Here is a 25,989-nt window from a genome sequence, read left to right as displayed (position 1 = left end):
TATTTACTTAGAAATTTTGAACGGAAGAGTATCCTGGATTTTTGCATATTGTTGTATGTTCTTATAGTTTGTAATCTCTACCATTTTACTTGAAATAAAAGAAGATTCATATATATATATATATATATATATATTATCACATTGTTTATAAGTTTTAAAAGACTCAATAATATTACACCAACCACTCACTACTATTACATATAAAACTTTGTCATCGCATGTTTATTCTTTGATCTTAGCTCTAAGAGAGGACAAAAAACAACAGGAAGAAGGTGGCCCAAAACCATAGCCCAAAGCTAATTGAACAGCCTGTTTTTGTTTCCATCCTGTGGGGTTTACTTTTTCCAATTTCCGTCAGATAAAGATGGCTCAAAGACCATACCATCAATCAAACATGTCATGGTGGCATGCCCCATGTCATTACCCTAAATCCTAATGAAGACAAATTATGGAATGAAAAATGTCCCCCCGAACCCAAAAATCCATGATGAAGAGGGTTGATTTGTTCAATTTTTTTTTTTTTCTTTTTAACAAATTTATATGTAAATTTAAGATTCGGTTATATGAAAGAATTCGAAGTTTTATTGTTCTTTTATTTATTTATTTTCACAAAATCCAATTCAGTATAAACTCTTAGCACTCAAAACATTCATAACTATATCTTTTTTCTTTTTTAAAAAAAAATTTAAAATCCAAATTTGAGTTGAACTTTCAAACGATATTGGGCTTGTTGGACCCCCATCATATTGTTAAGGCACAGTGCAGATTATGGGCCTTTGCTGATACCAGCGAAATTATGGTCATTTTAAATTGGACAATATTTTCTTTTAAATTTGGTTAGACAAAATTTCTCTTACCTATATACTTTAAGGATAAATGTCAGTTTAATAAACTGAATTAGAAGAATTTTCTTCAACCAAATTTGAAGGAAATTTCTCCTTCTTCATATTCTTATTTTTCTTGTTTTCCAAACTATAGCCAAAATTATCTTTTCCCCAAATCTAAAAGGTAATAAGCTTCTTTTTTGTTTTTTTTCCCAAAATTAGTTGAAATCCCTAACTTTTTAAGACAAATTTTATCAACAAAGTTTTTAAGGGTGACATACTATAAGCTCCATTTTCAATTAACCATTACCTTGTCCCAACCAAATTCAATTGGATGTCATTTGTCACTTTAAAATTCTTTCAAACCCATTATCTGGTATGCCTAATTACCAAGGGCTCCAAAGGCCTATCAACTAAGGGATTGTCGAGCCCAACAACCACAGGGCCACACCCAACCAATCTAAGATGACCGAGTGGCCCAAATATTACCAAGGCAACATGGGCCACTCAGAGATGTAGTTCAGTCTCTTTGATTAAGGAATTGGTTCGTTGGTCTCTCTGGGTGGAGCTTTTTCTCCTCAAATTTGGAGTTTCTATCCGGATATTGAACTTTATTTGTCCTGCGGAGGTGTAATAGTTTTTAGGTTATATTCAAATTAATTCAAAAAAATAATTAATAATAATAAAATTTCAAACCTTGTCTTTTTAAGTTAAAAGCTGACCGTTTCCAAGAGGTAGATCAATCGGCTGGGACCACACCTAATGAAGCGGAGGTCACTAGTTCGAATCTCCCTACTCTCTCTTGTGCAGACATGTAAAAAAAATTAAAAAAAATTAAAAAAAAAATTAAAAAAAAAAAGTTAAAAGCTGACCTTTAGGTTACAATCTAGTTTAGAGGACGGAAATTATGTAATTAAATGCGGACATAACGGAGAGAACATGAAACTTTACATGAGAGCGCTTTGATAGTCTAGGCCTTCTCAAGTCTCAACTTTAGATTTGCAAGATCCGAATTCCGACCCAAACACATTGCTTGTTCTCTAAGTTGAAGGAAAAAATAATGCAATGAGCAATTAATTATAAAGCAGAATAAATAAAATTGACACAAAATTATGTAATTCGATTTATGACTTTTAGTACACAGAATAAATAAAATTGACATAGAATTATGTAATTCAATAAAGTCTAAAGAACTACATTTTGTTCTTATTTCTTTGGTGAGGTTTACAATACATAAATTAATCTCAAACTGTAATTAAGTGATAGAATTCAACTGCGACTGAACTCTAAGACAAGTGACCAAGTCCCAATATAAACTAAGGTTATAAACTGTTAGAAATAAAATTACACTACAAGCCCATTAGATTTTGGGCCTTAGGGCCAATGACAGGCTCATAAAGCTATTAATTAAACAGCAGGAGATACACTCAAAGTGTGGTTCTATTAGAATAATATAAGTCAAGAAGTCTAATTTCTCTAGGACTCTCAAATCAACTCAAATAAGAAGATGTAGTTTAAGTCTACCTTAAATCTTCAGCATATAAATAGGTCCTACACAAATACAAAAGATATCTTCTCATACTCTTTCAAACTCTCATATTATAGATTCTGTCTTTCTGTCCGTCTCTGTTTTTTTCAAGAAAGATGAAGGTGATCGCTGCGTATTTGCTGGCTGTTTTGGGAGGGAACACAAGCCCCTCCGCTGAAGATATCAGGAACATTCTTGCCTCCGGTACCTTTTTTTTCTTCTCTCTACGCTTTCTTTCCTTGTTCTTGTTTATGGTTCAAACTAGTATATACATATATATTAGTTTGAATCTTGTAGTTTGACAGTTGGTCGATGTACGTGAATCATGTGATTAAGTTTATAACAACATATTTGCATATGTTGATATATAGATTAGGATGAATTGTCTAAAAGGCATTGTTTGGCTGACACTTTGCTCTACCTTTTGAGAGCTTCATCGTTTGTAATTACCCATTCAATACAAATCCTCTCTTATCATTACCTACAAGAGCATATGATTTGAGTTTAGCTTTTGACTGTTTCTTGGCTTTCAGTTGGAGCTGAAGCTGATAATGATCATAGGATTGAGTATTTTATTTCGCAAGTTGAGGGCAAAGACATGGCAGAACTTATTGCTGCAGGGCGGGAGAAGTTAGTCTCAGTGTCTTCTGCTTGTAGTGCCGCAGTAACCGTCCCTGCAACCACCGCTGATGTTGGTGCTGCTGCTGCTGAGCCAAACAAAGAGGAAAAGGTGGAGGAGGAGGAGGAAGAAGAAGGAGAAGAAGAAGTAAGCCTTTCTTGACATAATTTTCTTGGGAATAGTACTCTAATTTTGCACTTCTCATTTATGAATTGCCACCTTGGATAATATAGTAAAAGTAAACTTAGTTAGGTTAGACGGGTTAGATTTTGCATGTAATTAACAAAAAGCTTCACATAAATTATGTTAAATGTTGGAAATTTATCTGATTCCCTTTTCTTTTACTTGAACTTGTTGCAGGATATGCTGTTCAGTATCTTTGATTAAGGGGTTGGTCATGCGTCTCTGATCAGTATGAAGACTTTCCTTTTCAATTTGGAGCTTTCAATTGGATGTTGAAGTTTTGTCCTGCAGAGCTATATATGTAGTAGTTTCTAGATTATATTAGGTAGACAAGACATCTGCTGAGTGGGCATGCAGCTTATACGATGATGTTGGATTTGAATTTGGTTTATTATTTTATTCGAGCTCCCTCTTAGATTTTCATCTATTCTTCTGTTGTTCTGTATGCTATTTTGATGGGATTTTCATCTAAAATCATAGATATAAGGGAAAAATATTAAAAAGTTTGCAATATAGCCCCCAATGTTTAAAAGGTTTTAAAGTAACCCTCAAACTATTAAAATGTATAAAAAATGCCACTTATTTTTTTATATTCCTATAATACACCTATTCTTTTAACTTATAAAATAATTATGAAAAAAACCAAACAATTTTTTTTTTAAAATAAATAAATAAAAACCAATGGACGAATAAATACAAAAAAAAAAAGAGTTTTTTGAAATAAATAAATAATCAATCACTTTAATTGGCCTAAATTACAAATTGCTTCATGTCATATTAAAATAAAATCAATTTGGTAGTTTGATGGGCTACTTTAGTAGGTTTTTTCTTTGGAATATCTCAAGAACCTTACATGACATGAAGCAATTTGTAATTTATAATTTGTGACTAATTATTTATTATTTATTCCAAATTTTTTTTATTTTTTTTTTTTATTCGCCTATTGGCTTTATTGAATTTTTAAATTTTTTTTTTACAATTATTGTATTATTTTATTTGTTAAAAGAATAAAGGTATCATAGGAATATAAAAAATAAGTGACTTGTTAGTCTGGAAAGCTACTTTAGTACCTTTTGAACATTGATGTGTTATATTGCAAACGGTTAGTAGTTTGAGGCTTTTTTATATTTTTTCCTTAATTGACACTATTGATGGTGAAAGTACCAAATCCTTGAGAGCAATACAACTTAAGGAATAACTGCAAACCATATTTCCATTATTTATGCAATCAAACAAGAAGTAATTAACAAAACCCAGTGAAAACCAGCGGCAACAGTTATATGTAAAACTAGCATCCTGTCCAGGTTTCCCCCTGCTAATTAAGGAAAGTAATTAAATCTTAGCAGCAAAGGAAAGACCCTCTTTTGTGAGCAGATCAGGATTCTCAACAGGAGGTTGAACCTTTGCAACTTTGGCTATAGCCTTGTTTTCCTCTGGAGTCCCACCCTCTAGGAAAGCTCCAATGACCTTCCCATCTTTGATCCAGTACGTTCCAAACTTGGGCTTTGGTGATGCTGGATTGTTGTCTCCGAATAGCACAGTGTCACCAACATTGTCGCCATAGAATTGCCATGACAGATCAAATGAGCGAGAATAGAAGAATGGAAGGTAGTCATACTCCTCAACAGTCTTCCCCTCCTCACTTGCCTTAACGGCCTGCAAAAAACAAGACAGATATATAGTTATGAGATCCACCCACGATAAATGTTTTTATTACATGTTTTATATAGCTATGTGCATTGTTTTTGGTCCTCTAAGCGTGCCACCGTCGGTTCAGGTACAAGATACCATCATTATTGCCCGAACAATTAGACATCCAATAGTTCATTTTGGTCATGGTACTAGCAAATGGAATCCTAGAATGCTGATACTGCACGGTCCTACTATGCAAGAACTCCGAATCATTCTTTTGAAGCTCATCCTCTTCATCATAAATGATCCGCACGCTATATACCAATACGGGGCTCATAATTTGTGAAAACGACAGTTTTGGGAAGGTACGCACCTTCACAGCCTGCTCAGCAGATTTGCGTGCATGGTCAACATGCTCAACTCTTCTCAATTCATTGTACAATTTCAAAGGGAAAGTAGCCACATCGCCAACAGCATATACGCCAGTAACACTTGTTTTAAAGGACGCATCAGTCTGCAATCAAACAAGTTGTGCATAAGCTAAAATTCGAAATTGCCATCTGACTCCAGCCTAATAACAATCGTTATGATAAGACAGAAATTCCAATCATGAGTTCCAGTCTAACAAAAGCATAGCCTCTCAGAAGTCACACTAACCTTAATGCCGCCTTTCTCCTCTTCAACCTGACCTTTGAATAATGTTGTAAGGGGCCTTCCCCCAACACCAACAACAACAATGTCAGCTTCAAGCACCCTGCCATCCTTAAGTTTCACTTCCTTTACCTGAATGATGAGCAAAATGTTGCCAATAAAGCTTTTAGCTCATAGATCACACAATCAACATTTAAATACTAAATGATTGAATACTTACCTCTCCATTTGAATCAGAAGTAAATCCAACGGCAACTGTTCCCTTAATAATTTTGATTCCTTTATTTTTATAGTAACCCTCATAGAAAGCAGCTATTTCAGAAGTGAAAAGCCGAGGCACTGCAAAAAACACGGCCCGAGTTAGAAAAGAAGGATCTACAAAAGAATCCAACAAAGAGTAGGTCATCCAATTTCAAAAATATTTGAATCAATTATACAAAATAACGGCTAAAATTAGCCTCCACTTACTGCACCATGGCTCAGGGTAGACCATGCTGACATCAAAATTGTTCATTTGCAAAACTGCGCCAAGCTCAAGACCAATGTATCCTCCTCCAACAATCACAGCCTTCCCGTTCTTCTTTGCTTTGAAAGCTTCTATAAGTTTATCAGCATCATCAATTTCTCTCAAGTAGAAGATGTTTTTGGCATCTGCTCCTTGCACACCAAAGTCTGTCAACCTGATAACCTGTGAAAAAGTAAAAATCATTACAGTGTGAACAAGGTAAGAGAAGGCAAGCAGAAGTCGCTTCCTGGAAAACTTAACAGCACTTACACTTGAACCAGTTGCAATAATCAAAATCTGATACTTGAAAGTTTCTCCAGCAGCGCTTATTAGAATTTTGGCAGCAAGATCTGCTTTTACTATTTCTGTCCTTAGGATCAACTCTATTCCTGCAACCATCAGTTGAGTTTTCATGAGAAAATGTTGTCCAGGGCATTCTCCATTGGCATATACAAATTGGAAGCCACCAAAACACTGAATTCAGTAATGACTGCTTGCTCAATCTCATCACATTATTGGCAGGCACTATAGTTTCAGGAAACCACTCGTACAATACTAAATCAGTATTTGCATGTAATGGGTGTGGCATAACCTTTCTCTTTGTACCACTCAGGTAGCAATCTCTCTCCTCCACTTCCGACACAGACATGGAACCCTGGGAGTCTAGCAGGAGCTGGAAAATAGAACATGGAATGAAACCAACGTGATCTTCAATGTAAGTAAAAGGCCAGATGTGCAACACTATATCTTAGATTTAACTTAATTTGAACAAGTAAAGTTATGAACAATGCTCCTTACACTCGGGGAAAAGGTAAGCCTTGCTTAGTGCTGGACGTTCATAAGGAGCCACCTGGAAGTATAAGAAAGAAGAAATCAGCAGAAGTCCCATAAAATTTTACTGCAAGAGGTAATAAAACCACACCGACTGCTGTAGTAGTAAAACAGTTTCAAAAATTAAGCAAGTAGCATAAAATTGAAAGTTGTTTTGCCAGTGCCTTCAAATTTCGAATATTTAAGTGGTTAAAATTGAATTCATGTACTTAAATCTCATCGGGGGCACGAGTATATATCATCTTGAAGTTATATTCAATCACATTATTTCTATATCTATAATTTAAAATATGTTCAAACTATGCAACTACCTACATTTTCCCTATCGATACAAATAAGCTTCACTTCAGTCAAAGTCTAATGTAGCTTTAAGATTTGAGCCTAGGCACCAAGAAAATGCATTTTGAGCTCAAATTAACACTTGTTATTCCTAAATACACATCACATGAGCATTTATAATAATTTTTTTTTCTGTTCTGCCCATGAATTGCACAAAATATACGCCACAGTAACAACACTAACTACCTGAACCTTCTCAGTAGCATAACATTTCCACACAATCAAAGCGTTCACAAACCGAATTTAACATTAACCAGATAATTGAGTATACAAAGGTAAAAGAAAGTGTACCGCCTCCTTGGAAATGATCGCCAGCTCGCCTGGTTTAAGGCCCTGTTTGGCAAACTCCCTAGCTGCATATCCCTATTATGTCATTTGTCAACAACGTCAAATTCAGCATAAAAATTAATTATTACAGATAAACATATCTAATTTGAGTCTAATTTTCCACTTCTTAGATTACCAAAAGAGAATGGAGATCCAAGGTCTTATACTTCAGTTCAATTTCGGCCAAAACAAGCTTAAATTTAATTAATCCAAATATTTCTCAGCTAAAAACAACAACATATAAAGCATATCGTTGACTGAAAACGCAAAGAAAACAATTAAAATCGGAGGAAAAAATGACATTTAGATCTGTGTAAAGTATAGAGCCAGCGAGAACCAAATTACAGGGTTCAGCTCAATTATTCAAAATCCAAAACCACAGGCTCAAGAAAACAAACCAAAATATCATCAGCGGTCCAATATTCAAATAAAACTTAGGAATTAGCACCGGAAAACGGATAAAACGACAAGAAAATCTATCTAATCGTGAAAATGAAATTGACGAGGTAAAAGTACGAGAGCCGATGATCGAGAAACTCACAGCTGCGACACCGCCACCGACGATCACGTACTTGAAGCTCTTCTCTGCCATTGTTTCGATTGTTGGAAAGCTTTTGGCCTTCGCTGTGTGCTCTGTGACTTTTAAGTGCGGTCGTTGGTGAAGATAGAGAGGAGAGAGGCAATCTGATGTGGTGTGAGCCGTGTGATTTGTCAGATATTAATGGGACGACTAGGTTTTCATTGGCTGGATGCTGCGTATAAACGGAATCTATCCCCGTGGCGATCCGTTGACCGTTTACGTTTGTTGACTGTGCATCCGCCACGACAGCCAATTTTCTAGAACTAGACTGGATGGGGCTTCCACACTATGGTACGGTTTACTGTAAATAGAGCTAGATAATTATGTACAGTCAACTATTCTTAACCTGAACTAAAAAAAAAAAAAAACAGAAGAAACTATTATTGACCTGAAAAATAATAAACTTTTTACTATATTTATAATCTTCGTGTAATTTTTATAGTATATTGTTCATTTGATTTAACGATTTTAAAATGTTCAATTTTAAAAAAAAAAAATAGTTTTAAAACGCAATTTAACTTTTGGTAAAACTTGCAATTTGAAAAATAATGTCTTAAAATACCTTTAAAGTTGTGTATTTCTAAAATGCGACTCTTGCCCATTGCATTTCACGTTTTTAAAGTTCATGTTTTTTAAAAGTGTTTTCAAATGGAGCACTATTTACAATTTTGAAAATGCTATGTGTTCTTTTAGTGTCTTCTTAACTGTGATGTGGCTTGTAAAATTATCGTTGAATTTGAGATTATTATTATTGACTTTTAATTTATTGGTAATTTTAAAAGTTACCTCATAATTTAGAAGACACCAAAAAAATATTAGAAGAACACTTAGCATTTCCCTTACAATTTTGTTTAAAAACACCATTTGACATGAAAAATTGTAAGGACTAAGTACTCCAAAAATATTATAATTTGACCGTCCCATTTTGTCACAATTTTTAATAAGTACTAACAAAAATTACTATTAATTATCAAAACATTTTATAATTATTTATATATTTAAGTCTCAATTAGTACAAAGAAGTTAACTTATATCTATATAATATTTTCACAGTTCAGTCGTTTATTATTGACTTTACAATTAACAAAATCAGGGCCGTCTGCGTAGCATTTTGACTTTTTCTAGCCACAAATCGTCCCCAAGGCCCGGCCCAGGCCCCAGCAGTTAGTGCAATAATGCACAATGCCCAAAACCAGTCTTCGTTCAGGATTCAATGCTGACGTAATAATGATGATTATTAGTATCAATAATGATGATTATTAGTATTAATAATATCATTAAAAATTTATTATTATTTCATTAGTAGTGAGACACATAGCAGAATAATAACTCTTAAATAAAAATAAATAACTTAAATCTAAAATTTCAAAAATTAAAATTTCTCTGAGAATTCCAGGAAATGAATTCCCGTAGCAGAAGAAAATCATTTTTTAAGAAACGCTGACGTCATTGCTGACGAAAGATGTAAGACCGTAGTCGGTATTTCCTCATAGAAGTTCTGATCCTCTGCAAACGATAACGTAGTTCAGTAAGGTTGACCATTTTTGTTATTTTTTAATGACTTTTTATTATTATTATTATGTAATATTAATAAAGAACACAAAACAAAAACTGTTTTAGCCTTTATGTTATCTCATAATATTTTTTAAACCAAAAATAAAAAGTATTTTTCAAAATCAAATATATTCATACTTGCAAATTATTTGAGAGCCATATCATGAAATAGTTTGATAAACGAAAATGTATCCTATTGTAGCTGTTGTTATAATAATTTTATGAACTCACGTGGTAGTTTACGTAACTTTTATTATATCTGTCAGTCAATAATTAAACTGACAAGTCACAATTTTACGAAGCAAACAAATTTGATAGGTTATTTAATTGTTTAATGACTAATGCTGTAAGGTTCATGTGAAATGTCAAGTCAATTTCTTTTTTTTTTTTTTTTTAAAAAAAAGCTATAATATTTTATATTCCTTCCTACCAATATGTTGATAAAAAAAATAAAATAAAAAAAATAAAATAAAATAAAAATAAAAAAAGTTGAGAACTATTCATATTATTATCATGAGAAAAAGGTTTTAAAAAATTTGAGGTTGATTTGAAACACTTTTCGTAGTTGTTATATTGATATGTTTCCACATTTTCTCATTTAACATACGAGAAAAATGTACATAATTATCATGGGAAAATGTCAAAAAGTTTGGGATTGATTTAAATCTAGCCCAACCGCAACTGGGCCAGCACCACGAGCTCAAGCAGATACAAAGATACCATGTCTAGGGAAAGGCCCATCTTTCGAAAGCCCAATTACCAAAATTGACAAAACATTCATGAGTCCCATTGGGTATACAGAGAAAACAATCATATGAACTTTGCTTTAGAGAACTTTGTTTCATAAAAAAAAATTTCGAGTTTTTTTTTTTTGCTGTTTGGTTGAAAAAGTGTTAGGATATGACGAATAAGTGTAAATAGTTTTGAGGGTTTTGTCTTTGAAGTTCCTTTTTAATGCTTTTTGTTTTTTATTTGGTAAAAAGCAAAAACCTTCCCTAAAAAGCATTGTGAGATGATGCCATGATTTTTTGATGCTAACAATAGAAGAAGTAATTCATCATTGAAAAATAATCCTAGAACATGTGAATTATTTATTTATTAGTTATAATTGATAGGTTTTTGGCTGGATTGTAAACACTGCGTATGGAGACCATACCATGACACATGATTCACATTAATAATAATAAAAAATGCTCACCACAACGAACAGCTCTCTCTTTGTCATAATCTTTTGTTCACTCATACACCTTTTATATTTGTTGAAGTTATTTCACATCGGTTGTGGAAATGGCTAATGATCGATTTATAAGTGTAAGGAAAAATATCACCTCTTGAACTAACTTTTGGAGTTAAAAGAGGCTCAAGACTACCAACACCGATATCAAAGCCCATGTTCAACTAACAAATCTCTGCCCAACAATTAATCAACCGAAGAAATGGATTGTCTCCTGCTTCGACCCAGGGCTCAATGTGTGAGGGGATCAAATTGTGTAAATTATCTTACATCCGTTGTAGAATGGCTCTTCACTTATTTATCTAACTTTTAGAATTGAGACGCTAAAGACCATCCAACAATATTATACGAATTCAAAATGAGCATCAAGTGCAAAATTTTGGATTGAAATCGGCTGGAGTGAGCTATAATTTGGATTATTCATTTTTTATGCACTGTTCACAGTTAAAAAAATAAAATAATGATTGATATAAAAAAGTAATATTAAAAAATGAAAAATTTTGTTTTATAGTGATTTTTTATTTATTTAAATAGTAATAAAAAGTGAATGATGTGATTTAAAAAATAATTATGAGATATAAAAAGTGGGAATGTTTTGATGTTAATTTTTTAAAAAATTAAATAAATAGTGTTGCGGTAACGGGTGTTGTTTAACACCTTAAAAACTCTCATTTTATTAGCAGTCATCATCCTTATCATAACTCTCACTACTCACTAGAGCATCTCCCCTACCAGTCTCCTATCATGGCTATTGAAGGCAGCAAAACCACCATTATAGCCATATTGATGGTTCAATCGCTTTCGAAACGGTAGAAAGTGGTGGTCAGCTACCTCCACCAGCCTGAACACTGATGGTGACAATTCAGCAGTGAAGGTGGCGGTGAGGATGGTGAGGTGGCACTTACTGTTGGAAGGACAGTTTTAAATCACAATACAGAATCTTAAATAAACTTCCCAAATTTATTATTTAAACGATGGGCAAAAGATCTATCCTGATCCGACACAGAAATAAAAGGACGAGGGATGTTTGGGAGATGAGAGAGACAGGAGAGGAGAGTAAAATTGTTCATAAAATTGTAAGTTGGCTTTAGGAGTGTAAAAACAAAAACTAACCATCTCTTTCAAAGACCATGTGATTCATGAACGCGACGTTCCACTGTCTTCATCAGAAGAATGTCATTATCTTATACGTATAGTTTTGCTCCGAAGTTCCTGCATTTTTTTTTTAAATGATATTGGAAATGAATAGTGTTCTTATTGTCACATATAACGCAATTCTTTTCATAGATGTTGATATTGGGACCACACGCAAAGAACCTTGGATAGTTGAAAGGAAAACAAACAATTAGAGAGGTCTATGAAGTTTCGGTTGGACCACTTATAATTCTTTAATTAGAGTGGGTAAGAATAACAACAAATTAACAGAATAAGGGTGTGTATGATTGCATATCTCGTTAAGGGTTGTACTCTCTTTATTTTCGGAGGTTATAGGCACGAAAAAACTGTAATCTGACATGGTGAGAGAGAAACTGTTGCAATACGTCTCATTGGTGTACAATCGCATCTTAGCATTTCTATATACCATGGTGTCAAAATATCTTATTCATCTTTTTAAGAAAAGTTGAATAAGATTAATCTTGGGCTTGACCAGCGAGCCTCTTCTTGCCCAATTGATCCTAATTTATTTTGATAGAAAAACAAACAATTAGAGACGTCTATCGTAGGTTCAACCTGAACACTTTCAATGCTTTAATTATAACTAATAAGAATAACGGTAAATTGACAAAGTAAGAGTGTGAATTAATTGCATATTTAGTGGAGAGTCCTACTCTCGATCGGTATAGTGGCTTGTCATTCTTGTCTTGCTAGGATTTGAGGGTCTTACTCTTCTTATCTCCTGCAAAGTTAATCTTGATTACCTTGTTGCCCACCCTACGAAAATGGTGTTGTCCCTATGTATGACATAATGGAAGCAATGATAGCCCTATTTCCTGTTCACCTCATGAAAAGTTGCCCTAGACCTCCAGCTTCGAGTGGTAGGCAAATGACTGATTATTATTAAAAAGAAAAGGAAAAATTAAATAGTTTATTGAGATGTGTTTAGTGTTATTTTATTGCATATATATATTTTTTATATTTTTAAAAATAGGATTAAATATCAAATACTCTTTTGAGGTTTGGTAACTTTATTTTTTTTCTCTTAGGATTTTATTTTTATCACAGGACTCTCATGGAGTTTTAATAAATGATTAAGTTAGTCCATCCGTTAGTTGATCGTCAGTTGACCGTTAGGACTGACATGTGGACCAATCAGATGTTGACACATGGCACCTATTAAAAAATTTTTAAAATTAAAAAAAAAAATGTTTTTTAAAAAAAACAAAACAAAACAAAAAAAAAAAAAAAATTGGGGGTGGCTTGGCCATTTGGGGCCAAAGAGGCCACCCCCATCTGGTCGGATGGGGGTGGCCGAGCCACCCTCAAATGGCTAAGAGCTACCCCCAATTTTTTTCCCTTTTTTTTTTTTTAAAAAAAAAATGTATTTTAAAAATAATAATAATAATAAATATGTGCCACGTGTCAACATCTGATTGATCCACGTGTCAGTCATAACAGTCAACTAACGGATGGACTAACTTGGTCCTTTATTAAAACCCCAGGAAATCCTGTGATAAAAATGAAACCCCAAATGGGTAAAAATAAAATTACCAAACCCCATAGGAGTATTTGGTATTTAACCCTTAAAAATATATTATTTGTAGTACTCACGTGTTTAATTGTAAATTTAATTTTATAATAAGTATTTTATGTTTTAAATTATTTAGAGTAAAAAATCTAAAATTTAATACAGAATATAATAATACATTTCATTAATAGACGGCTGATATATTTTTCCCCTAATTAAGGATGATGATATAAAAATGAACCCTGCAAAAAGATGGCATGTTAAACCATGATTGTTACTCATGTGAAATAATGGGGTCGATGAAGGTTCAAAAGCCAACATGGGGGAGCCCATTCTGTGAATATTTTGGTCCCTTTTTTTTATTTTTCTTCATCACAATCATTAATCATGTCAGAAAGTTATATTCAATTGGATAATTATAGAATTTGTGATCCAATCTGGGCGTTAAGAAATGCTGGGAACTTCTTAAAGGCTTGAGTGCCATCATTATCGTGTATTTAAGAATATTATATCAAAAAATTAGAAGAAAAAAAAGAAAAGAATATCATATCAAATAACAATAGTATGTTATACAGTAATCTCTTCCCAAAATTCTTAGTTACTGTTAAGAAAAAGCAGTTAATCATACCGGAAATCTTTAATCAAGAGTATTTATAAAGACCTGAAAGGTCAAGTTCAAAGCATTCGTCAAGAGTTTAACGGGAATTACTCCGATGCTTAAATTATAATTTGTTTTAAAAAAAGAAAATAACTCAAAAAAGAAGAAGAATGTGAGTGTTTGGCTAAAAAAATGATCATACTCATCAAATTCCCCCTTTTTTAAAAAAAAAAATAATAAATAAACACGCCTGCACATTGTTAATTAGGGGAGAGGTTTATGGTTTAATGGATTGATTTTGTGGCGTTCACTTCGCTAGACATGCATTCTTGACTTTGTACAACTTACTTTTATGTCTTGTGCACCCGTCCTCTCAATTAGGCTGGATTAAATGCAAGGTTTAGTTATAATTTTTTTTTTCTTTTTTTCTTTAATTAAATGAAATTTTCTTCCCCACAAGAAATAAGGATGAAGAGTAAATCATGGGTTTAATCTCTTTCGGCCTCCTCTCTTTATACATGGATTTTGAGATTTTATTATTTCTTCCATGTTCAAAGTGAGAAGAAACAGCATAATTGTCAACAAACTGTTTGCTCACAGATATAATAAAACGTGGATAATAGTATAATACAAGGCCTGGTAAATGAAGTAGGAGTACGTCAGAGGATCAGAAAATAAATACATGAAGTACGTTTTTTTAATTTTTTTCTGAGCAAAAATGAAGACGTTAAAGTTGTCGGTACCAGAGCAAAAACAAAATAATAAAAAAAAAAACTTAAAATGTTTTTGTTTTTGTTTTGTTTTGTTTTTGGTAATTACTTACACCTTGTCATTTTTTTTCTTATGAACTACTAATTGTAACACTCGACTCATATGAACTACTATTTTATGCCAAAATTTTTTTTTTAAAGGCGTTAACTCAGACGGTATACTCGTCACTTTGCCCCTATAAATTATAATTTATTGTCATTTTGCCCCTATGAATTATAATTTATTGTCACTTTACTCCCATGAATTATAACGTATTGTCACTTTGCCCTTATGAACTACAACGTAGTATCACTTTGACCGTATGAGTTAATGCTTTTGACTGACAGAAGGGACATTCGATTGACGAAACGGAAGTTTTGGGCACAAAATAGTAGGGGGTTTTGAGCACAAAATTATAGTTTATGGAGTCGGATGTCATAGTTCGTAGTTCATGGCGCTAAAGTGAAAATGCGTTGTAGTTCATAGAGGAAAAAACTAATTATTTAAAAAAAAAAAAGCCAAAATGAAAAAGAAAAAAAATATTATTGAACAATGCAATTCCCACATGCATTGAACTCTAAAGGCAAATGTTAACTGATGTTAAAAATGCACTACATACTCCAAAAATAAATATCAATAAATTAAATGAACTTCCTCAAATTCAATTAGAGAAACACATTTTTTTTTGTTCTTTAAAAAAAAAAAAAAAAACACGACATGTGAAGAATTCCATGTACCTACCGGATTAAAAATATCATTTATTTTGCACTACATTAACTACGTGATTGTCATGTTTATCCTCAGATCTGAATAATTATTTAGTTAATCCCAGAATCAGGAGAGATAATATAAAAAGTTAGTAAAAGTACATTGTTTGTCTTATATTATATTATATATATATATATATATATATGTGCGCGCGCCGGGGTTGCGCGTGTGTTTTCCCCAACAAAAAAAGAAAAAAAAAAAAAAATTTGGATAATACAAACATTAACCCTTGACCTGAGAAAACAGGTAGCTTAATCAACATTTATGTGGGCATCCGCATCGGATTCTGGACAATCTTGTCAAATCTCTTATCTATCTTAAGCCCAGCTTTTCAAAAGTTTATTCCTGATTAGCGGCTGCTTCACAAAAGGAGGTAGTAAAAATAATAAATAGATTCCGTTTGTTAATAATTTTTTTATGGGTATTTTTTTTTAAAATATGAATGGTGAAAATGCTTTTGAATATTTTGTATTTTAGATTATTTGTCAATGTTTTATTTTAAAAAGAAAAAAAAAAAAAAACAACAAATAAAGCTAAGTATTCAATTCCTGACATATATTCTTACAAACTATTGTTTGACTTTGGCTTTGGCAAGTGATCACCTGGTCTTAGGCACTCCTAATTTCCTTTAATACAGGCGCTATTGCGGTAAAATTTAGCTGCCTCTATTACAGAAAGAGAATTGTAGGATATAAGTCATTAACTGATAAAAAGAATTGTAGTAAAAGTTAGTACCCATTTTTTCTTAAACTAAATCGCTTTTAAGAATATATTTTATTTTTAGTCTTTTATATTTGCATTTCTGCATTTCTGTATTATTATTATTATTATTATTATTATTATAGAAGGAGCAACCCAAGTTGGATTTGAATTTGGAGATAAATGTTGTAAGATCTACTGGGGACAACGCAGCAAGAAAGAAGCCAAAAATGATCAGACAAAAAGAAGCCAGAACTGGTCAGAAAATTTTGTGTTTCCCAAGCGATGCAGTACACCTCAATATCTATATCTCACGGACAAAGTATCTACAATTATTGACGGTTAAATCAGTAATAATATTTCAAAATATTGAATATTACCGATGTGGGATCCATGGCTGTGTTTCGCAATGGAATGAAAAAAAAAATAATAGTAAAAAGATAGTAAAAAGATTTGATTAATATAAGAAAAAGGAAAAAAGAATATTTTGTATAAAAAAATAAAAAAAATTATTTTGTAATGATTTTTTTATTCAAAATAATTTTTTTTATTTGAATAGTAATAAAAAGTTATTGATGTGATGTAAAAAGTAAGAATGTTATAGTTAATTTTGAGAATAATTTTTTTGATTTTTGGGTCCGGTTTGGTCTGGCCCTTTGCCAAACACAGCCATAAGTCTTCTTAGAGTATTTTTAGAGTTATCTCAAATGTGATGTGACTTTTAAAATCACGAATAGATCAAAAGTCAATAAATCACATCTCAAATTCAACGATAATTTTAAAAGCCACATTACATTTAGGATAACTCTAAAAGGACTTTAGAAAAATTTATAGAGTAAACCTCCTATGCGGTCCATCTGCAAAAGGGATCTTTTGCAGCAACTAATAGCACAAAGACACATCACCTAAAGCACAAAAAATGCACACAAATAATCTACAACCTAATGCACTGGATTTTGAACTCAAAAGCAAGAAAAATTGAACTACAGAGGCAGAAACAAAGAGACCCCCGTGGGTCTCTGCTGAAACGATGGCCGTGGGTCTCGTCAGACCCACGGCCAGTCAGACCCAACCACTCGGCCAAACCCACGGCGTGGGTCTGGTCGTGGGTCTTGCCGTGGGTCTGGCTCCGGCGCCGTGAGTGACATTCTCCGGCACCGTGAGTCATTTATTTCGGCTTTAGGATGAAAAAATTCCTAAGGGTTAATCTTCCCCTCTAGATTTTAGTTTTGAATCCAAAAATGAGTTTTGAGGCATTAGAAACGAGTTTTAAGGCATTAGAAGCTGATTTTGAAGCTGGATTTGTCAGAAAAGAGGCCGGAGAGGGTGCCCGGAGGTAGTGACCCAGCAGCTGGGTCTGGGCGGAAGTGCGGCTGGGTCAAGCCAGACCCAGCCGTGGGTCTGGCGGCGCAGAGGGATGGACGGCGCCGTGGGATGCTCGCCGGCGCCGGTGGTTTGGTTGTGGGTTCCCTGGCGCCGTGGGTTCCTTGTAGTTTGGGCGTGAGTTTATCTAGTGTTTTTGATCTTATTTTGTTAAAATGTACTGGATTATGTGTCCACACATGAATGGTTGCTGCAAAAGACCACTTTTAAGGTCCGACCGCATAGTAGGGGCACCCAAATTTATAACATTAGAGCATTCCCAATGCATTAGAAATTAGAATGCTATATCCTTTAAAAAAAAAAAAAAAATTATTTTGTTTATATATTAATGTCAATCAATTTTTAATTTTTAAAATAAAAATAAATTTACAGTGCCACACCAACTAAATAAGATAAACGTTTATTGCATAACATTTTTTAAAAAAAAAAACATGATTCATGGCTAGTTGGTTCGTTACTGTAATCATACCATGTGCCAAATAATCTGCTGGACCTATTTGGTGCAGAATTGAAATTTTGTGGGTCATATCTAGATATGATAAATATTGAGGATCTCTTGCAATTATTTAGAATTAAGATAAGTCAAATAAATAAAAACGTAATTCAACCACCACTCAGTCAAAATTTTTTTAGGGAGTGGCTTGTCACTCAAGTGATGTCCATCTCTAAACAAATATTAAATAAAGAGAAATGCTACACATCTTAAATTTTATTCACAAAAATTAATTTTTAAATCATTTGTTATTATCTCATGAATGGATGACACACTTTTCAAAATAATAAATCTCATAATATTATGACACATCATTTAAAAATTAACTTTTAAAAATAAAATTTAAAATGTATAGCACTTTCCTCCTATTAAAACTCTTTCTCCTTTGAGGAGTTCTTCAAGCACTCCTCAAAGTAGTCAACCATCTCATGAGAGAATGCCAACCACCCCCGATGGCTCGAGGAAAGCTCATGTGATCACATCAAAGGGCTTGGAAGTGGTGCTTGTTCTCTGTTAAAACCCTTCACCTCAATATTATTCATTTTATTTTTTTCAAAAAAATTAATATATATATATATCTCACTTTTTATATCACATTATTCACTTTTTATTACTATTTAAATAAAAAAAATTAATACAAAGCAATTTTTTATTATTATTATTTTTTTTTCATTCTCATAATCTACATCTAGTATTTAGGAAAAAAAGTTTAAGAAACACTCTCAATCATATGAACAAAGGGTGACTTACAAAACAAAAAAAAAAAAACAAAGGGTATGCCTAAAAGCTAAGTGCGTGGGTCCTCAAGGGATAGTTCAATCGGCTGTGAACCACGTCTCATGAAACGAAGGTCGCTACTTCGAATTCCTTCTCCATATTCTTTTGCCACACATGTAAAAAAAAAAAAAAAAAAAAAAAAAAACTATGTGCGTGGTAAGTTTTAGGAGTTACAGGGCAATTTTAATCCTTTCAAATGTTTGATCCTCGGAATTTACTGAAAAGTGTGTGTTTTTTTTGTTTGCTAGTTGGTAAGTGACACAGTTTGTCTTCTAGCAAGAAGATAAAAATTTGTGCTGGCTATGAGTTATGGTAACATGTCAATGATGGCAGCTGACTTAGCAATGAATCATGCAGTCGGCATATGTGATGTTTGATGTGTAAGTTACGTTGTCATGGTGATTATGAGTGTTGTTATTGACATAATGAGAAACCATTTAATTGATAGTAATAAAGTTAGGTTATCCATTAGTAAGATTTACTGTTTATATCCTAATATTTTTCTTTTTATTTATTAATGTAACGTTTGTATTTTTTGTTTTCAAAATAAATAAAAATTAATAAATAATTTAAAGCACAAAACACGTAAATAATGTATGATATTGAAAATCTACCTAACGAACTAATAAGATTCTTAACCGCGTAGGGGGAAAAAAGAAAAGAACTAAGATTCTAAAACCATTTTATAAATCTTTCTTTTTCATTTTTTGTTTTTTTTTTTTTTAAATTTCTTCCGTCTTCCTCGAGACTCACCCAACAGGAGGTGGGACCCTGATCTTCAAAATAATCAGAGCCAGTATGGAAAGAAACAGCAGCATTGTACTTCTCCTCTCTCTCTCTCTCTCTCTTATTTCGCCTACCGCTCCAACCCCCACCACTACAATAAAACAACCTTAGGGTTTTCTAGTTCTAACTCGGATTCCTTCTTCCTTCCTCATTCCTCAGATTTGATGACTAGAATTCGTTCTTCAATGTGTAAACTCCTCCCAGCTCGTTTCAGGTACTGTTCCTCTTTCTCGATCGCAACCTTCTTGGGCGGCTCACAATACACACCTTTGTGTTTTCTTTGGGATTTTTTGGACGTTTCGTTATTGAGATTTTTTTTGGGTTTCATTTTTTTTTTTTTTTCCCTGTTTCTTTGTTTTGTTTTTGTTTTTTGCTGCTTCGGGTGAAGTAACAGTTATTAGTTTCTGGGTGCGTTTTGATTCGTTAGTTGGTGAATCTGGGGTGTGTTTCGTTTTGATTATAAGCTTAACTGGAAAAAGTTGAATTTTTTACAACTGGGTTTTGCTTCACATTGTTTCTGATCTATTCGAGCAAATATATCAATATCTAAATGTATAAAAAAGTGAAAGAGTACTATCAAATGGGTCTGCTTGCTTGTTCTTCTTTTTTCCTTCCCCCCCCTCTCTTATAGGTTTTCTTCATACGTTGTTTGCATTTGAATCTCAGATTTTTGACTGATGTTTAAATCCAACTGCAGCGCATATAGATTGCGAAATCCTGACCGGGTCAGACCTGAGATTGTAATTAGAATATTTCATAATTTCGAAACATCAAATTTGAGCTTTCCTCTTTCATTTTTAGTGAAGGACAAACTTTTAGACATCACCGGGTTCGATTCGAGTATCTAAAATCTGGTACTATGATAAGGGTTCTGTAATTTGATGAGTTCGCTTTATGTGTCCTGGAAATTTTTGTTTTTATTTAGTGTGTTGGGTTTTATAAATGTTAAGCCAATGGGATAATTACTAATTAGTTAGTTGATGTTGTACTGGACTCTTGTGGTGGGAAATTCAAATCCTACTACTTAAATGATCATTAAATGGATGTTGTTGTCAGGTAGTGACCCATGCCATCCGGGAGTGCGCTCTCTGTTGTGGATGTCAACAAAACATGCCTCTGCCTTTTATTTTAATTTATCTGATTGACTTTTAGTTTGCTGATGTTATCCAAACTTTGGTTGTCATTTCAGGGTTTGGATGTCACAATTTGGAGCCAGTGAAAGAAGTGGACAGATAGTCTAAATTACTGTCTAAATTGCATGCGCTGTGCTTTTAGATATCTGAATTTATTATGTCTGAAATACTTCTTGAGAGACGGATGAAAATCAACTTGCAGGACTAAATTACGCCTTATTGTTGGTCACTTCATTGAAGTAGCTTTAGCAGAGTAGCACAGTAATGGGTTCATTTTCTGGAACTTGTGAAATTGTTGAAGCAGGGGATGAGGTGAATATGGGTCAGCATTCTAGGGGAACTTATGACAAAGATCGGAAGCTTCCTATGCTAAAACTCGGATATAAGGATTCTCTGGAAGATGATATTAATCATCTTTTTGAGGCAATTACTCTTAAAGCTTCGACCAAGGGATTAGGTATTTCACAGCAAGCAGGAACAAGCCCTTTAAGGAAAAGTGCCTTAAAAAGGCCAATCACAGTTGGTGCGCCCCATTCACCAGGAATTGGGAATTCAGAACCTGTGACTCTAAAGCAGGCATTAAGGGAGCTATGCCTTTCTAAGGCATCAGAAATGGCTGCAATGAAACGGTTATCAAAGTCGACTAGTTCTCCAGGAGTCTCAGAAGCCGGACGGATAAAAACATTGTACCATGCAGTTGTGGTTGAAGCTAGTGGATCTGGCCCGTCCTTAGATAAAGAGGAAGGGAGTGTGGTTGAAATATCACTTGTGCCAGAAGAAAGCAAATTCAATTCTTCTGGGAAGATGCCCGAGCAGGAAAAAATGCCCAATATGAAGTCATCAAGCCAAAGTGCTCATTCTTCTTCTCAATATGCTGTTACAACATTAGATAATAATACGGGGAACATACCATTACAAGATGAGACTGTTTCTTCACCAAGGAAAGTTGGGGCTCACACGCCAAAGGTAGAGCTTTTACAGAAAGAGAAGCATACATCTGCACCTTCTCCATCTTCTTCTAGTACCGTTCGCAACATATTAGAGATGGTTGAAAACGATCCTGCCTCAACCAAGTTAGCAAATAAAGCATTGGTACCAAAACCCATGCGGAAAGGCAGGTCGCAGCCTGTATCTTCTTCTAGCTCAATCGTTGGCAATAGGGTGGGCAAGATATCCAGGAATACTCTCCGCTCAGTTAAACCGGTGGTTAGGAACAAGAGTTCTGTTAAGAAGAAACTAAAGCAGAACTCAAGTTCTTCTGCATGCAGTTCTAGTGCATATAACAAAGTTAATAATGACTTGGATCCTCGTACAACTCAAGTGGTTTGTGAGAGATGCCAATGCACTTTGAAGAATGCAAGCAAACAAGTTTCTGTTACATCCTACTCGATCGGTCCAAATGATGAGGTAAGCCCAAGTAATGAGCACTCTGGAGCGAGCAAGCCAGGCATCACTTCAAACAGCAGTAATAAAAGCAAAGCCAGTATGAAATTGAAAAAGAACACAAAATCAAAGGAGAAGGGGGAGTTTTCCCAAAGTTCAAAAAGTAGCCAAGGTGAGTATAGTAGTAGTACGAGTATCAGTGATGAGAGCAATGTGAGTGGGTCTAGTTGTGGCAATAGACCTCACATGTCAAAGGATGTGAGATGGGAAGCCATCCGTCATGTACAAATGCAGAATGGAGTCATGGGGTTGAGACACTTCAATCTTCTAAAGAAGCTCGGCTGCGGTGACATTGGAACTGTATATCTTGCTGAGCTGATTAGTACGAATTGTCTATTTGCTATAAAGGTCATGGACAATGAGTTTTTGGCTAGAAGGAAGAAGATGCCTAGGGCTCAAACAGAAAGAGAAATATTGAGGATGCTGGATCATCCTTTTCTCCCAACTCTATATGCCCAATTCACATCAGATAATCTATCATGCTTAGTTATGGAGTATTGTCCAGGTGGAGATCTTCACGTCCTTCGGCAGAAGCAGCTTGGCAGGAGTTTTCCTGAACCAGCAGCGAGGTAGAGTACTTGAATGATTAGTCCATTTATATCATTGTTTGTACTCTTTTTTTCACACCATGCATAACCAAGCGTTAAACTAAGAACAAGAGATATATCCAAGAACCAATACAAAAAGTAACATATTTGAGTTCATTATGATAAGACTAATTGATTTGTGTATTTACTGGATTATGATTTCTTTTTCATGTTAATTTTTTTATCATGCCTTTTTAAAGTTGAAAGTAGTGAAAATGATTTTTAGCTATCTTTCTCTTTGTTATTTTAAACGCTTTGGTGCTATTTTACATCACTCTGGCTATGTGAGATGGGAATTTGTTGAGCACACAATTTGTCTTAGTGTGGATTTTCTAACATGAAGAAAGTCTTTCTTTATTGTAGATTTGAAATAAAAAAGCAACAATTGTGCTGATATCCTGTTCACCTGATCAATATCATCATTGATTTTCAGTTATCACTCAGTCATTCCATGCATATTTATTGATTCAATAAACGCAGATATTTATATAATACTACTCTCTGAATGAATTCTACTCACTGCTTCCTATGTGCTTCTCTATCTGTACATTTCTATAGCCAACCTAACAAGGATACATGTATGTGCTATGTCGTAACTTTCCATTATGAAAGAATATAGTTTGAGTTGAAACCAAGCGAAGCCATTTTTCTATACCCATTCCTCACTCTCCACTATTCTTATAGGGAAGGAATTGCCATTCGAGCCAGAGCATTGGCGCTGCATCAAGCTAATATAGATATAAAGGCAAATATGTTACTCTACCTATATCTGGCAACATGTCGCACTTCCATGTTACATGTGCTGACTTCTGCTGCCACCTTTATTAAACAATACCACTGCTTCTGCTTTCAGCTACCAAGATGCTCACTGTCACCAACAGCTCTTGCGTGCATATTAACTTGACCACTTCTCCATGTTATCCATGCAAAATATTTGACTAAAATTTAGCTAAAGAACACATTTTTTCTATTTTAACTACCAACTTTTTCAAAGCACCTACATTCGGCTCAGCATTTTATCTATTCATTTTCATGATTCCATTTAAAATATTCTTTCTTTTATGTAATTTCACTATTCCCAAAGAGAGGAGAGTCAGATTGAGTTTTTATTATTATTATTATTATTTTTTAAATAATTGAACTTATGCATTGTTGATCTATAGTGCTCAACAAATTTTGGCTGAGCATCGTAGCAGCTAGTCAAATCCTTTAGCTATTTTAGCTAGCCGGATGTGGAACTCTTTTTTGTATTTTTTGCTACACTATTTTGCCTAGCCCAATGTGAGTGCTCTTAGTTTGTGTTTTATCATAACTTCTACTACTCATCCTTAACATCAATTCTTGGTGTGCATAGCAGCTCTAAAGAGCTGAATATAAATCATTTGGGCTCCTGAATGTTGGTTCTGTGTCCTCTGAATCTGTATTCCAAAGTCTTTTTGTACATTTTTTGTCTTTATATTGGTGCAAATTAAAAACATTAGGTCTAATGCAAGTGTTTTTTTAAGCATTGATTATTCTTCTTTAAATTTTTGCATTTGTCATCCACTCCTTTTAAAACTAATTTAAGTTTCCACTGTTTGCAGGTTTTATGTTGCTGAAGTCCTCCTTGCTTTGGAGTACTTGCACATGCTTGGAGTTGTGTATCGGGATTTGAAACCAGAGAACATTCTTGTCAGGGAAGATGGTCACATTATGCTCACGGACTTTGACCTTTCACTCAGATGTACTGTGAGTCCAACTCTTCTGAAGTCATCTTCGTTCAATGCGGATCCTGTTAAGACGTCTGGTCCATGTACAGATTCTAGCTGTGCTCAGCCTTTCTGCATTGAACCATCCTGTCAAGTCCCATGTTTCAGCCCTAGGTTTTTACCTGCTGCTGCAAGAGCAAGGAAGTTAAAAGTTGATGTTGCATCCCAGGTGCGATCATTGCCACAGCTTGTGGCTGAGCCCACCGATGCACGATCCAATTCCTTTGTTGGCACCCATGAATACTTGGCTCCAGAGATCATCAAAGGAGAGGGTCATGGAGCTGCAGTTGATTGGTGGACATTTGGTATCTTTCTTTATGAGCTTCTTTATGGTAGAACACCCTTCAAAGGTTGTAACAATGAAGAGACCTTAGCCAATGTAGTGTTGCAGAGTCTCAAATTCCCTGACAGCCCACTTGTCAGCTGCCAGGCAAGAGATCTCATAAGAGGGCTGTTGGTAAAGGAGCCAGAGAATCGGTTCGGATCTGAGAAAGGGGCTGCTGAGATTAAGCAGCACCCATTCTTTGAAGGCCTGAATTGGGCATTGATACGTTGCACCATTCCACCAGAGCTACCTGAGTTTTGTGACTTTGGATTTCCAAGCACGGGTTCCCAGGAAACAAAGAGCAAGTTTTTGGAGTGTAAAACTACAGGAGAGCACCTGGAGTTTGAATTGTTTTAGAGAAAATCACTTCTTTGTGAAGAGAAGCTCTCTGGTTAGGTTAGTCCTTGATTCAGACCTCTCCTCCCCTGTTGTAACTAATATGTAGCTTAAAATGTAAATTTAGTTGAGAACACTTCGGTAAAAGCTTGTCATCAATGGTATAGAAAGTTGTAGCTAACTGAGGATTTGATACATGGCTTCATGTGATTCATGACATGGCCTGAGCTGCATTGACAATTACTCCTTTGAAGACCTAATATGGTGCAATCTCAACACCCGAGGCCCTGTCCACTTTCAACTTTCATTAATTGACTCATTGAGATAATTGATCGTTCTGTTTTTATGATTGAAGATCCTATCTATTAGAGGATATTTGTTTGACGGGTGATATAAAAATGAAGAGGAAACGGGAGAGTGGAGACGATCCAATTGGAGGGGAGTCGCTCCCATCTATAAAGCATTGAAGCATTTATGGTAATAGTTGATAAAATATTTAGTGAACAAGTGTATCTCTTTAGCTTTTAAATATTATTTCTCATTATTTTTTAATTATTTTCTATTTCTCATATTTTCATTTAAAAGAGAGACCGAGAGAGAGGGAACATGATAATATTCTTGTTCCCTTTTTATTTTATTTGAACGGAATAATATTTAGTTAGTTATATTA

At 34.2% G+C, this 25,989-nt stretch overlaps 3 protein-coding genes across 3 annotated transcripts; 2 read left to right on the top strand and 1 right to left on the bottom strand.

Moving 5' to 3' along the window:
• Positions 1–2,468: 2,468 nt before the first annotated feature.
• LOC132162136 (large ribosomal subunit protein P2B-like) lies at positions 2,469–3,358 on the top strand. Its single transcript, XM_059572395.1, has 3 exons — positions 2,469–2,556; positions 2,886–3,118; positions 3,332–3,358. The coding sequence occupies exons 1-3, from the start codon at positions 2,469–2,471 to the stop codon at positions 3,356–3,358; spliced, it is 348 nt and encodes a 115-aa protein (XP_059428378.1).
• Positions 3,359–4,341: 983 nt separating this feature from the next.
• LOC132192287 (monodehydroascorbate reductase, seedling isozyme) lies at positions 4,342–8,137 on the bottom strand. Its single transcript, XM_059607572.1, has 10 exons — positions 7,981–8,137; positions 7,404–7,475; positions 6,741–6,792; positions 6,535–6,615; positions 6,213–6,331; positions 5,906–6,125; positions 5,658–5,776; positions 5,444–5,569; positions 5,160–5,300; positions 4,342–4,810 (listed from the first exon to the last, which is right to left on the bottom strand). Exons 1-10 carry the CDS (start codon positions 8,029–8,031, stop codon positions 4,487–4,489), a joined length of 1,305 nt encoding a protein of 434 aa, XP_059463555.1. The 5' UTR covers positions 8,032–8,137; the 3' UTR covers positions 4,342–4,486.
• Positions 8,138–19,760: 11,623 nt separating this feature from the next.
• On the top strand, positions 19,761–25,673 carry LOC132192342 (serine/threonine-protein kinase KIPK2). Its single transcript, XM_059607652.1, has 3 exons — positions 19,761–19,961; positions 20,937–22,892; positions 24,494–25,673. The coding sequence occupies exons 2-3, from the start codon at positions 21,145–21,147 to the stop codon at positions 25,338–25,340; spliced, it is 2,595 nt and encodes an 864-aa protein (XP_059463635.1). The 5' UTR covers positions 19,761–19,961; positions 20,937–21,144; the 3' UTR covers positions 25,341–25,673.
• The last annotated feature ends 316 nt before the right edge of the window (positions 25,674–25,989 follow it).

Source organism: Corylus avellana, chromosome ca9 (genome assembly GCF_901000735.1).
Source record: "Corylus avellana chromosome ca9, CavTom2PMs-1.0".
Lineage (NCBI taxonomy): Eukaryota > Viridiplantae > Streptophyta > Magnoliopsida > Fagales > Betulaceae > Corylus > Corylus avellana.
Note: the sequence above shows the minus strand (reverse complement) of the source record. Positions and strands in the feature narration are given on the sequence as shown.

Bases quoted from the DNA above. Each gene is read 5' to 3' on its own strand.
- LOC132162136 (XM_059572395.1), top strand. From the start codon at position 2,469: ATGAAGGTGATCGCTGCGTATTTGCTGGCTGTTTTGGGAGGGAACACA. The intron at 2,557-2,885 runs GTACCTTTTTTT...CTTGGCTTTCAG, and splicing joins CAGGAACATTCTTGCCTCCG to TTGGAGCTGAAGCTGATAAT. The intron at 3,119-3,331 runs GTAAGCCTTTCT...AACTTGTTGCAG, and splicing joins AAGAAGAAGGAGAAGAAGAA to GATATGCTGTTCAGTATCTT.
- LOC132192287 (XM_059607572.1), bottom strand. From the start codon at position 8,031: ATGGCAGAGAAGAGCTTCAAGTACGTGATCGTCGGTGGCGGTGTCGCA. The intron at 6,332-6,534 runs GTTATGCCACAC...TGATGGTTGCAG, and splicing joins TGAGTGGTACAAAGAGAAAG to GAATAGAGTTGATCCTAAGG. The intron at 4,811-5,159 runs GTGCGTACCTTC...TGTTTTTTGCAG, and splicing joins CTGCTGAGCAGGCTGTGAAG to GCCGTTAAGGCAAGTGAGGA.
- LOC132192342 (XM_059607652.1), top strand. From the start codon at position 21,145: ATGGGTTCATTTTCTGGAACTTGTGAAATTGTTGAAGCAGGGGATGAG. The intron at 22,893-24,493 runs GTAGAGTACTTG...CACTGTTTGCAG, and splicing joins TTTCCTGAACCAGCAGCGAG to GTTTTATGTTGCTGAAGTCC.